Below are 12,729 nucleotides of genomic sequence, written 5' to 3'. Positions count from 1 at the left end.
TAGAATAACTAATATTTCGTTGGTAAAATAATTATCACGATGTCGATATTTATCCAATAAAATTATACGTTTCATTTATCAACGTTGCTGCGATTTTTCATTTTTGAAAAAGAACCAATCAGCAACATCGTACGAGAGTGCTGCGGTACGGCGAATAGCGGGTCACGTGTGTAAACAGATGCTGTTTGGTGAAAAGTATCGGTGAAAATGGCATCAGTTGGTGTCAAAAATAGGTGTTATGCACATGTTCCAGGTGTCGGTGGTGATATTGTGCCATTTACCGAAAAAAAGGTGGAGAACATTCTTGGGTGCTGTAGATATTTGGAGCTATTTGGTGGGAAACCAGGCCGATTTAGCGAGATCTTTCGTCCGCGATCATGGTCTACACTGCAGCGCATGTGAAAGTGCATTGCCGGTCCCTGAAAGTGGGGGTTGCCACGCAGTGTGTTACTGGTATTTCACTGATTCTACCAAGCAAAAAACGTGCCCAAACTGCTAAACAGAAGCATCAGAATGTCACCCAATCATCCGGTAAGTTTAAAAGTAGCCTACAAATACATCACGAATGAGAAAATTGCATGTACAATCACGTCGGGAGGCCTATGATATTGGGTCAGGTCAGTCCCAAATGTTGTGATTTGTGTATTCTACATGAATCGTAAAATGTGGGACTTTTGTTTTTACATGTAGTAGATCGATTCCATATATCTTCGGGCTTTTTCAATATTCTGACATAACCCTGCCCTACAAAAGGTAGATGCCTACCATAGATATCCCTGTTGGAGGATTTATAACACGGGAGTCTAGGGTCTCGGTAGGGAGCCAACCTGCACCCTGCAAGACCCCGCAAAATGTTTGCTACATGACTTGATAGAAGACCTTTCCAAATATATTGTTACGTTTGAGGGGGGGTATGCATTCAAAGGGTAATTAGGATGTTTAATTAGGTATGCCATGCTGTTCGAGTTTACCAGGATCTCAATGTAATAAGTAGCAATTCAGTGGTGATAAGTTGTCTAGTAAATGTTCATTTCTTCAAGGGGGAAATGGAAAATCCACAAATGGAAAATCAATTCGTGATACAGAGGGCAAAAATGACGGCACAGGGGGCAGAGATGGCGGATCGATTGGGGGTAATGGGGGAACAGTTGGGTGCACGGATTGATTTAATGAGGGATGAATTGGGGGAAAAGATGGAGAAAATGAAAACTGAGATGCAGGAGTGTGTGGATGTTAAATTGGGAGAAATACAAAGCAAATTCGAGGCTAGATTGGAGGAAACAAAGGTAGAAATTACATTGGAGGGTGAAAATATACTAAAAAAATTGGTAGATAAAATTAATGCAACGAACATTCGGGTTGATAAAGTGGATGAAAGCCTGGAACGTCATCGTGCCTGTGTGGATGCTCGTATGCAGCTGCAAGTTGAAGAGTGGGGAGAGCTGAGGAAGCAAGGGATGAATTTGGCGGAGGAGGTAAAAGGATTGGAGGCTCGTTTGGACGAACAAGATAAAATTATGAGCCAAGATGAAGTCTTGGATAAAGGCCTGGTAGAGCCGTCTTTTGTAAGTAGAGTGTCCGGGTTGGTTGAGGAGCAGCTACAAACTCGCGACGGAGCCTTGGAGGAGGTTGTGCGGGCCCAGAAGATCCTGCGGGAAGAGGTGAATCTGTCCATTCAACGTTTGGAACAGGAGGCAAAATTGACCCATGAGACCCTCACCACAAAACATCTTTGGCCACAGTGGGCTCCGAAATTGGATACGCAGCCACAAGGGTGTTTGATCCCTGGGCCGGATTCGGACAAGGGAGAAACTGAGAAGCGGGCCACCGTAAAAGTGATCCACCTGGTAAATTTCGACGGGTCAGGGAGCGTTGAAGCTTTTCTGATGCAATTTGAGTGCATTTCCCGACTAAACGGGTGGAATGAGCGGGAACGTACAGGGAATTTGGTGGCAACGTTGCGGGGACCAGCCGCAGATGTGTTAAACGTGATCGCGGAGGGGATGTTGACCAGCTCCCACATTTGCGATGCGTTGAGCCGTCGGTTTGGGTTCGCGGCAAACTGTGATCTGGTGTGGGCCCAGCTCCAGCACCGCAGATTAAAGCCGGGTGAGACAGTGCAGGAGCTGGCACAGGACATTTACCAATCAGTCAGGATCGCGTATCGGGACCTTCCAGTGGAGGCGTGGGACAGACTGGCACTAGAGAAATTTTTAGCTGCTCTTCCGGACCCTGAGGTCCGAGCGCTAGTGGAGCTACAGGATCCACCCACCGTTCACCGAGCGGCCAAGTGCGCAGCCAGGCTGGCCTCGTGGAGTCGGCCGGGTCGGGTGCCCGAGAGGCCATCGGTGATGATCCGACAGGCAGAGATTCAGGATCAGGGAGGGGGGCTGGGAGAAATTGGCATGACCCAAATGTTTCAGGAAATTTGCCAGAAACTGTTAAGTTTGATAAGGGGTAATTCGGTAGTTGGTGTGCCAAAGCGGCGGGGTCCAGCCCAGCCAATAGAGCAATTTGATTATGGCCGAGGGGGTCCGGAACCGGAAGAGACATTTCACCGATACTCACGGGGGCCTTTTATGGGGAGTTGTTTCCGGTGCGGGCGAAGAGGACACATGCAACGATATTGCCGGTACCCGGCGATGGAGGGACCCTCCAATAGACTTTTAGACTCGGAGAGGGTGAATCCTCCTGCTGAACCGCCAGGTCTATCCGAGATGCCCTTTCATAGGTCGGGTCCAGAGATCACTGTCGGGGGTCGGGGAGACTAGGTTGGGCTGAGCATATACGGCCATGCTCGGCTGCTGAGATTGTGGCGAAGTGCCCTCCTTTGGTGGAAAAAAATGAATTGTGGGAAAATTGGCATGGGTTTGTAAGTTCTGCTGGGTTTTAGAGTGACAATCGGGACAGTGGGTAATTGGTAACAAAGTGGGCACAAGTGGCTGTCCAATGGCTGGTGCGTGGATCGGTTGAGAAGTGCTGTGTGAGTTGTTTTAAGTTAAGAAGTGAAATGTATGGTGCACACATTGATTTTTTATTGGACATGGTGTGGTAACAGGGAAGGTCATGGTCGGTGAAGTGTTAGAAATGCAGGTGTCACATGTAAGGCCGATGGGGTGGGGGAGTCATGTGGGTTTTGTGGGTGGGGATGATGTGCTTGTCCACAGGGATTGCTGAAGCTCACGGTGAGCATGAATTGCGACCCCCTTCAAGGAGATTCACCCCTGGTGGCTAATGGTGACAGTGTCTGAAGGCAACCAGGAGAGGGTCTGGTTGGGCGACCAAGGCGGGTAGGACCTTGGCGACCCAGGAAGGCCAGAGGAGCCAGTGAGACCCCTTCCAGAGTGTTGTACGGGATTAGAGCTGATGGCTACCAGGGGGGAGGGAATCAAAGGGAGCGGGGCGGAGAAACGTCCGGGTTGGATTAAAGCTTACCTGTGGGCATGGTTGCACCTGAGATGCCCCCATCATCTTGTGGTAACCCACCCCACGGCCACGACGGGATTCAGCCTGCATGATTAAAATGAGGACCATGACCTAGAAATGTGATGATGACCATGGTGAGATTGTTGTGAAGATGTATGAGTCCCACTCGATCCCGCACAACTTGACATGTGCAGCAAGGGCATGATGTCCGCATAATTTTGGGGCAAGCAAATTTGAAAATTGGCTCCCCAGGTAACGCTGGGTCTATTAGCATCCACTGGGGGAGGCGGTCAAGTGTAAATATCCTGTGAATAGTGTCGTTAAGGCTTAGAGTAGGAATGTAAAGTATAAGTGTTGTGTTTTTGTGGAACCTTTTGTTTCCCCTCCCCAGATCACTGGAAGAGTGCTGGGCAAGAGCGATGATCCAGAAGAGGGAGTGCAATTTCGCTCAGTGCTATCATGTGATAAAATAAAAATAAAAAAAAAATAAAACGGATGATTGTTTAGGCGAGGATAAGGCCATAAGGGGGTAGTACATTAAGCAGGATAGGTAAGTTAGCTGCGACTCGCTGCCCATTGCCCCTCCTACTTTATTTCGTTAGGTTAATTAGGTGTGAGTCAGTAAGTGTTAAGGCTGGTACGGTAGCGCCTGTGATATACCTTGCAGGAGCTGCGGTACCAGAGGAGGGGGTATGCATTCAAAGGGTAATTAGGATGTTTAACTAGGTATGCCATGCTGTTCGAGTTTACCAGGATTTCGATGTAATAAGTAGCAATTCAGTGGTGATAAGTTGTCTAGTAAATGTTCATTTCTTCAAGGGGGAAATGATAATTGTCACGTAATTAGATAGGGACACGGGATAGGGTAAGTGTGTCTGCGTAAACCCCTTTTAGTAGACCCTGGAGGCTGGCCGTGACGTCACAGGACAGGGCTGCGGATGGCTCCGCCCCGTGATCACGATTGGCGGAAGGCGACGGCGGTGGGCCAATAAACGGCTCGATTGGAAGTGACGAGGACAGAGGATAAAAAGGTTCTGTTCGGGGTCGAAAAGGAAGAGGAAGAAGATCGGGACAAAAATATCGTGTTTTTTTGGTGTGGAGGCTGTTGCGCGGGAAGCGTACTTGTTGTTGTGCTGATTCGATAGTGTTCTTCATCGTGTCTTGGAGCCTTGCTGAGCCTCGTGCCTCACCTTGGTTGGCTCTGGGGTTCTGCTGACTCGGAGTACGGGGTCGAACGGCGGGCGGACCTGCCTCCCTCTCCTGCTCGCAATTTGGCGCCAGAACTGGTTCCCTGGCGGCTGTGAGCGGACTTGGGCCAGGACCAGGAGGTCGACAGCACCACGGTTTCTCCTGCCCCCCCCCCCCCCCCGACGAGAGCAAGGCCAGCTCGTCCGACGCTGATCCAGGGACAGTTGCGTCCACACCACGGTCCAGCCTGACCACCAGAAATAGCTACGTTTTGTGTGTGTGTGTGTGTGTGTGTGTGTGTGTGTGTGTGTGTGTGTGTGTGTGTGTGTGTGTGTGTGTGTGTGTGTGTGTGTGTGTGTGTGTGTGTGTGTGTGTGTGTGTGTGTGTGTGTACTTGGCACCTTAGAGGGTTTGAGAATTGTATATTCATTGGAATTGTCTGTTTTTCCCCACGCCCGATCCCACACCATCCCGTCGAATCGCCCCGGATCTCTTTTCTTGCCGAGTCTTGTTATTTCTGGTTAATAATAAAAAACAAATAAACATCATCAACTCAGTGAAAAGCGACTCGTGCCACCTTCCTCGTCCCGTTTGCGGTAGAGCGATTAGAACCGCCATCTTTGGGTTATAAATAAATAAACCGCCTCCATCGTTTCGGCTCATTCTACGTTGGCGGGACTGTTCAAGTCCCGTGGACGTCACTCCAAATATATTCTACCAACTTAATCATTAATCATAATCATTTTTTCCTCCCTTGTGAATGATTGTTTAAAATTCATCAGTTTTGATGTAATTTAGAATGTGAAATTTCTAACAGAAAAAAAAATGTGTGCAGTTTTGAATGTTGAAATTTAGGTTGGTATTCCTTTACATAAAAATAAGAGTCAGTTGGGAGAGGGCAAGCAAATGTTTTGAATTTTTTTTTGTTTTTGTTTCTGCCTAACATGTGCACTGTATTTATCTGGTAGTCCATGTTAGTGCAGTAATTATAACTGCAGCAAAACACGACAATTAAAAAAAAAAAATCTCAACAGTAGAGATACTAATAACAAAGAGAAAGTTCTATTTAGAGAAGAAATATATTTCAGTATGTTGCCACATACTTTTTGATTAGTTTTTAAAGGAAAGTACAGCATTTTGGGGTTTGAAAATCAGGTTATTTCATTGTAAAAATAGAGGAAAATTCTTCCAAGGAGCCATTTGCTTTAGAAAATTAGTTTCCTTTTAAATCCTTTATAGTGCTGCACAAACATATTTTTCCCAATTTAACCGATTTCATAAGTGAATTGACCATTAATGTGTAATTTTAGCAAATTTTTAGATTAAGAAATCCTTACCCAAAATTTTCATTTTAAAAAATGGTGCATTTTGGTTGTTTTTGGAAACTTTCTTTTTTAAAACCAAGCAGATCTGCTGCACATGTGTGTAAATTGATTGTTGCATCAGTTACATGTATGAATGATTAGGCCTAAAAATTGTGTGGACCTCCACTGACAATCACTTGAGCATTTGATTTTTTTTAATGTTCAATTAAAAAAAAACTCCTGTTTTACTTTATAATTAAAAAAAAAACAACAACAAAAAAACATGCAAGCCAATGTACCGACCCACCTGTAAATTCCACGAGAGCAAAATAACATTATTTTCTTAAGCCTCTGTTTTTGATTGTGCATGTGTTGGTTGTGTTTTTTTTTTCTTATTTCGTAACAGTACATGTATACACTTATGAGTTTAATATTTTGTGTTTGTTGTATACAGAACTGGATCCCTCTGCATTTTCTTCAAGTGGAGACAGAGACAAACATACATCTGCTACATCTGATGCAAGACACTTGCGTTCCACTTCTAACATTGCAAAACAGCCAACTAAATCTTCTCACATCTTGCCAACAGTTTGTATCGTATGCAGGAGTGGTAAGACATTTCAGGATTCAAGAGGCAGAAAGCAGAAAGAACTATTGACGCTTTGTGAACAGATTGATGGAGGCAAGCTTCGACTAGCTGCAGAGGAAAAAGATGACAAAAATATTCTTGTTCATATCAGAGATCGTGACTGTGTAGCTATCGAAGTCAGATATCACCGGAACTGCTACAAGGGATACACAGACTATTTGAGAAGATCTAACCCTCAACATGTTCATGCAGCTACAGAACAGATATATTCTCAAGCATTCCACAGTTTTTGTAACTGTACAATTAACCAGAAAATTCTGAAGAACAAAGAGATCTACCGGCTTACGTCATTGAAACGTATATTTGATAAGGCAGTAAAAGACATTGAAGGGAAGGACTCGTCCAACTACAAAACCCATAACCTGAAACAAAGAATCAGAAGGAGATATCCCCAGCTTTGCTTCATTCAGCCCAAAAAAAAATACCAGAGGGAACTGGTATACATTGACACCCTATCAGCTGAAGAGCTTGTAAGGGATACGGTCACCTCAGAAACAGACAAATACAACCGACACAGATACAACTGATGCTGAGGAGTCTCCACCTCCAGTGAAACGCCAAAACAGTGCAACAGAAGACAGGTCGTACCTCAAATATCATCATTAAGAGAGCGTTATTCAACAGCCCTAGATCTGAAGAATGCTGTGATGGATACAACAAACTCTACAACTCTTCCCTGGCCTCCAACCTCAGGTGACTTAACCATGGATGTTGCCCACCAGATAGTTCCAACCATGCTATACAACTTTCTTGCATGGGTTGTTGGAGCATCTGATGATCCAGAGGGTGTAAACTGTGTTAAGGTTGGTGATGTGCAAGACCATCGAATATTAACCATTGCCCAGGACATCATCTACCGAGCTACTAAAAGCAAGACAATGTTACCGAAGCAGTCATCTCTAGCAATGGCGGTACGGCATCTTAGTGGATCGGCACAGCTAATAGGCTTACTTGATGGTTTTGGCTATAGCATTTCGCACACCAGTGTTCTCGAGCATGATACTGCCTTGGCACAGCAAGAAGTCCAACGAGGTTCTAGAGCTCTTCCATCGTGCTTGCAGAAGTCTGTCTTCACAACTCTCATCTGGGACAACAATGATTTTGGGGAGCAGACACTTTCGGGAAAAGACACAACCCATAATACCAACGGCATAGCTGTGCAGCATGCAGAGATTCATCAGGATGCAGATGCACATTCTACACTTCCACCAGTACAAGGCATGAGAAAGACAAGAAAGCACTCATTACCAGCACCACATACAGAGGTGAGAAGTCGTCCCCGAAGGCATTTGCTGGCAATATGAAGCTGGAAATGACACACTATGAGCCAACTTTATATCCTCACAAGAAGAAAGATGCCGCCTTCTACATTACAAAATGGCCACAGAAACGTGTTCTTCCTGCTTGGACTGGATTCAATCAGTTACTGACATCCAGCATCCCACCAAAAGCAACCATTGCATACCTTCCTGTTGTAAATGATAGTCCAACTGATCTGAATACTGTGAATACCATCCTCCATTGAAGCATTGAAATAGCAGACCAACTGGAGCTCCTGTCAGTTGTAGTAGTGATGGATCAGGCTATTTATGCCAAGGCCCAGACAATCAGATGGCAAACACCTATTTTCATGGACAGAATTGTGTTAAGACTTGGGGCATTCCATACAACCATGACAGCTTTGGCGTGTGTGGGAAAAAGATTTCATGATGTGGGATTGCAAGATGTCCTTATTGAATCCAGTGCATTGGCACCAGGTTCTGTGAGCAGTGTGATGAATGGCCACAACTACAACAGAAGCATCCGCTGCCACAAACTTATGGCAGAGGCATTACATCAGCTTTGCTGGCAAAGCTTTATTGGAGAGTGTTCCTTTGGAAATGCAAGAGCAGTAGAGATGCGATTTCATCATTACAATCATCATTCCCAGGCCAGTATGTGCAGCATGTGGAAGGCACATCCTTTCAGACCATGATGAATGAATATGACAGTTTCATCACAGAGGAGAACAAGAATGCTACCTTTGCTTTTTGGAACTCTTACCTGGAAATGATAGAGGACATGCTCCTTTTCATCAGGGCTACACGGGAAAGAAACTAGCACCTTCATCTTGCTGCAGTTAGGGCACTCCTACCGTGGATATTTGCCTATGACCGAACCAACTACCCACGTTACCTCCCAGTCTATTGGTTTGAGATGAGCCAGCTACCTACTTCACATCAGTACATCTACAAAGAATTGGTCAGTGGACACTTTGCCGTTCAGCGACAAGATACTCACGGGTTTGCAAAGGTAGCTTGCGATATGACGATCGAGCAAATGGTGAATAGAGACTCCAAAACAAGAGGTGGGATCAAAGGGTTCTCAACCAACCAAGGAGCTACCAATCGTTGGACACGAGCGCACCATCAACGAGCAGCGATAACCAGACAATGTGAAGAGATGGCTGGCAAAGGGAAGAAATCTTCAAAAAGGGCAGACCTTAAAAACAGTCGAATGACTAGGGATGAAGACGACGTAAACAACATAATGAATACCATCACGAGCACGACGAATCCTTTCGAAAATGACCCGGAAATGGATGCTAATGATCTGGTTCACTTGTCATCTGGAGTCATTGCACCAGATGATGTGTATTCTGACCTCATGACCGCAAAAGTAAAGGGCGATGAAGCTTTTGTCAATTTTCCTAAAAGCCGCTTGCAATGTAATGATGTAGACCTGAACAAAACGCGGAAGAAGATGAAACTGAAAACATTTTCAGATGCAGGCAAGCAAACCATCAAGGTTAAAGGGAAAGATGTTACTTTGAAAAGTGATCGTGAGTTGTTGGCAAGGCTGGTCATCATTGGCAAAGTACGAAGTGAATCTCAAAAGCATGATGACATACTCGTTGAGCCCGTATCCACCAGCCCTTGCGACTTACGAGGGATGCTTAGTTAAAACTAACAAGGCGAGGCTGCTACACTACCTAGAAAGTGTACCTGAGAGTTCCCCTGTCGTGGACCCACCAAAGGAAGGCATATGGGTAGTTGATGGCATGGCCATGCTTCAGCAAATGAGTTCAAAAGGAATGCCCGCAAGCATGGGTCAACTGGCAGAAAAAATTCTGAGACAGTTAGTGTACCTGGCACTAAGTAGTACCTCCAACTCTGTACACTTTTTAACAGACACGTATGCATCGATCAGTATTAAGGGTGCTGAGAGGAAACGACGGGCAGCGAGTGGTTCCCAGAGGATTAAAATATCCAAGGCAGACCAACCTGTACCTAAACAATGGAAGAAATATCTGGCAAACAGCTTCAATAAGGAACAGCTAGTTCACTTCTTGTTCAACCATTGGAGTGCTTGTGGAGAGGACAACTTTAAGGGCATCACACTGTATGTTGCACATGGCAAGATGTGTCATTCCATCACACCAAGAAATGGTACCATCAGCATTGAAGAAATACCACAGTTCCATTCCACCCAAGAGGAAGCTGACACCAGGATGCTCGTACATGCACATTACATCAGAAGCATCATCATCAAAAGCCCAGACACTGACGTGTTTGTTATTGGTGTGGCACTTGTATCACACCTTGTGGGTTCCCAGTTGTATTTCCACACTGGCAGAGATGACAATGTATGTACCATTGACTTACAGGCTATACAGCAGGAGCTTGGAGATGACATCGCAAAAGCCATCATAGGTCTCCACTGTTTCACAGGATGCGATTCTGTAAGTTCCTTTTATGGCAAAGGGAAAACAAAAGCAATCAAACTTCTCACCCAAAATAAATCCTTTTCCCATGCGTGTCAAATGCTTGGCGAGTCTTTCTCCGTAACAGACGAGCTTGTTTCTTTACTGGAGGATTTCATTTGCAAGCTTTTAAGCCAGCAGGAGTACAGTCATGTCAACGATGCACGGTATTCTATGTTTTTGATGGCTACAAGAAACGAAAGCGTCATGCCACCAAACCGAGATGCCCTCAAACACGTACAACGAGCCAATTTCCAGGCAGCTATTTGCAAGCGCAGCTTTGACAATCACCCAGATATCCCATCACCAGCTGGACATGGTTGGAAATTGATCGATGGCAGTCTCTCAATAAACTGGATAGAAATGCAACCTACTCAACAGAGCATTCTTGAACTCTCACGCTGCACCTGCAAGATGACCAGTGTTGTGTGTCTTTGGGGCTATGTTGTACCGAACTGTGCGAGTGCAAGAACTGTGACAACATGCATGAACGCGATTACGATGCTGAAGAAAGTGAAGAAGAAATGGATGAAGTTGGAGATATCTGCTTCGATGAAGAAAACTTTGAAGAGGAAGAATCTTTTTAATGGTAAGGTAAACTTACATGGGATTATAACTCCGGAATACTGTGTAAAGAAACCATTTTAAACAGCATATCTGTTGCTCTCACTTGCAACACCCACGTTCCCTTTTAATGGGGGACGATGGGAGGTGGATATTTTTTGTTTTTTGTACCCATACAATATTAATCTTGTTGGATCCATACATTTTTCCTCTAAAAAAATTACCAAACATTACTTTTTAAGTGCAATTTAACAACCCTAGTCTCATTTTTTACAAACCGGAAGTGCTAAAATCCACTTCCGGTTGTAATTTTTGTCTAAAAATAACCCTTTTTCACCGATTTTCAAGCAAGTTTTGCAATTCTAAATAGAGTCTAAGTGTTTCTATATGTTCACAGCATGTCCTGCTCCCGGTTGAATAAAAATACTGCCATCTGTTGATCTAAATGCATTCACCCACTGAGCTGCATGTGCTGACATGTAAACAGACATTCGTTACTTCAATCTGCAAAATGTAACGTCGGCCATTTTGATGCGAATCTTTATCGGCTTCTATCGTTTTTCAGCTTTTCGTGATTTGATCGTAATTCTTTTTTAGGTTGTGAGTGGGCTACATCCTTGAAAATTGGCACAATTGTTGATTGTTTTATGTACTGTGATCTAATGAGAGCATTTTTGGAAAATATCTTTAGTTCAGAATTTATGGTAGTCCGAATAATTTATCAGCAAGAAAAAAAAAATCACAAAATTTGGCAAACCGTTGTCATGGCAAAATGCAAAATATATTTTTCAAATAAACTCTCCATTGGATCACAGCTTGCTAACCTATAAACAACTTGGTAATGTTGCAGCATGATCTAATATTTGTAAATGTGTACAAAATTATGAGCAAATTTCTAATTTTACCTCAGCCCAAATTTAAGGTCATTGACATTTGACCTCGGGTCACTAACAAGATTGACCTTGACTTGCGCTAATTAATGTATTTCTTAAAACTAGACACTTATATGATTATGTTGATACCAAACATGGCATCATTTGTCAAAACATTGGCAAGATAATACCTCTTGAATGTAGTCAGGTATTTTTGACCCATAGTACCCTGTTAAAAAACATTACTTGTTTGACGCATTATTTTTAGGCGGAAATTACTAATTAATGCTCCACTTTTGAGCGTGGGAACAAAGGGGATATTGTTAAGACATGCAAAACCTATATTTTAAGACATAATATATGCAGTTCCAATGTGGAGATCACAAAAAAGCACTTTCTGAATGGATTTAGACTACATGCCCTATAGTCTAACAAAATGATTTGCTCCACTGAGATTTTGGGTGACGGCGTGCATGACAAGCCATTTTTCTGAGTCAACGATTCCAAACCAGGAAAACATTCAATGGTCACCATGATCATAAGCGGGTAAAAACTCTCAATACCTTGGAGCAAATAAGCACTGTGGAAAAGGGTGCGCTCTCTCACTTTCAAACTCGAGGAAAAAAAAGTGAAGAGATAGCAATGAAAAAAAATAAGAAAAGGAGAGAAAAGGGTGAAAGGCAGCACCATTACACGCAGCACACCAGGAGACCCGCCATGCAGCAAACCCTCGTGATTACATGCATGCAGTAGCAGCTGGGTGGAGGGTGGAGAGAGACTGAGAGAGAGAGAGAGAGAGAGAGAGACAGAGAGAGAGAGAGAGAGAGAGAGAGAGACTGAGAGAGAGAGAGAGACTGAGAGAGAGACTGAGAGAGAGAGAGAGACTGAGAGAGAGACTGAGAGAGAGAGAGAGAGAGACTGAGAGAGAGACTGAGAGAGAGAGACTGAGAGAGACAGAGAGAGAGAGAGAGAGACTGAGAGAGAG

The 12,729-nt window shown here is 44.2% G+C and overlaps 1 protein-coding gene and 1 pseudogene across 1 annotated transcript; both read left to right on the top strand.

Moving 5' to 3' along the window:
• The first annotated feature begins 377 nt into the window (after positions 1–377).
• Positions 378–8,541, top strand: LOC147031405 (uncharacterized; annotated as a pseudogene).
• A 198-nt stretch (positions 8,542–8,739) lies between these two features.
• LOC147031404 (uncharacterized) lies at positions 8,740–11,296 on the top strand. The gene has a single exon (XM_085862563.1). It carries the CDS (start codon positions 9,445–9,447, stop codon positions 10,954–10,956), a length of 1,512 nt encoding a protein of 503 aa, XP_085718689.1. The 5' UTR covers positions 8,740–9,444; the 3' UTR covers positions 10,957–11,296.
• The last annotated feature ends 1,433 nt before the right edge of the window (positions 11,297–12,729 follow it).

This window comes from Eptatretus burgeri, chromosome 2 (genome assembly GCF_056783735.1).
Source record: "Eptatretus burgeri isolate ZD-2024b chromosome 2, Ebu_testis_v1, whole genome shotgun sequence".
NCBI classification, from domain to species: domain Eukaryota; kingdom Metazoa; phylum Chordata; class Myxini; order Myxiniformes; family Myxinidae; genus Eptatretus; species Eptatretus burgeri.
Note: the sequence above shows the minus strand (reverse complement) of the source record. Positions and strands in the feature narration are given on the sequence as shown.

Bases quoted from the DNA above. Each gene is read 5' to 3' on its own strand.
- LOC147031404 (XM_085862563.1), top strand. From the start codon at position 9,445: ATGATGACATACTCGTTGAGCCCGTATCCACCAGCCCTTGCGACTTAC.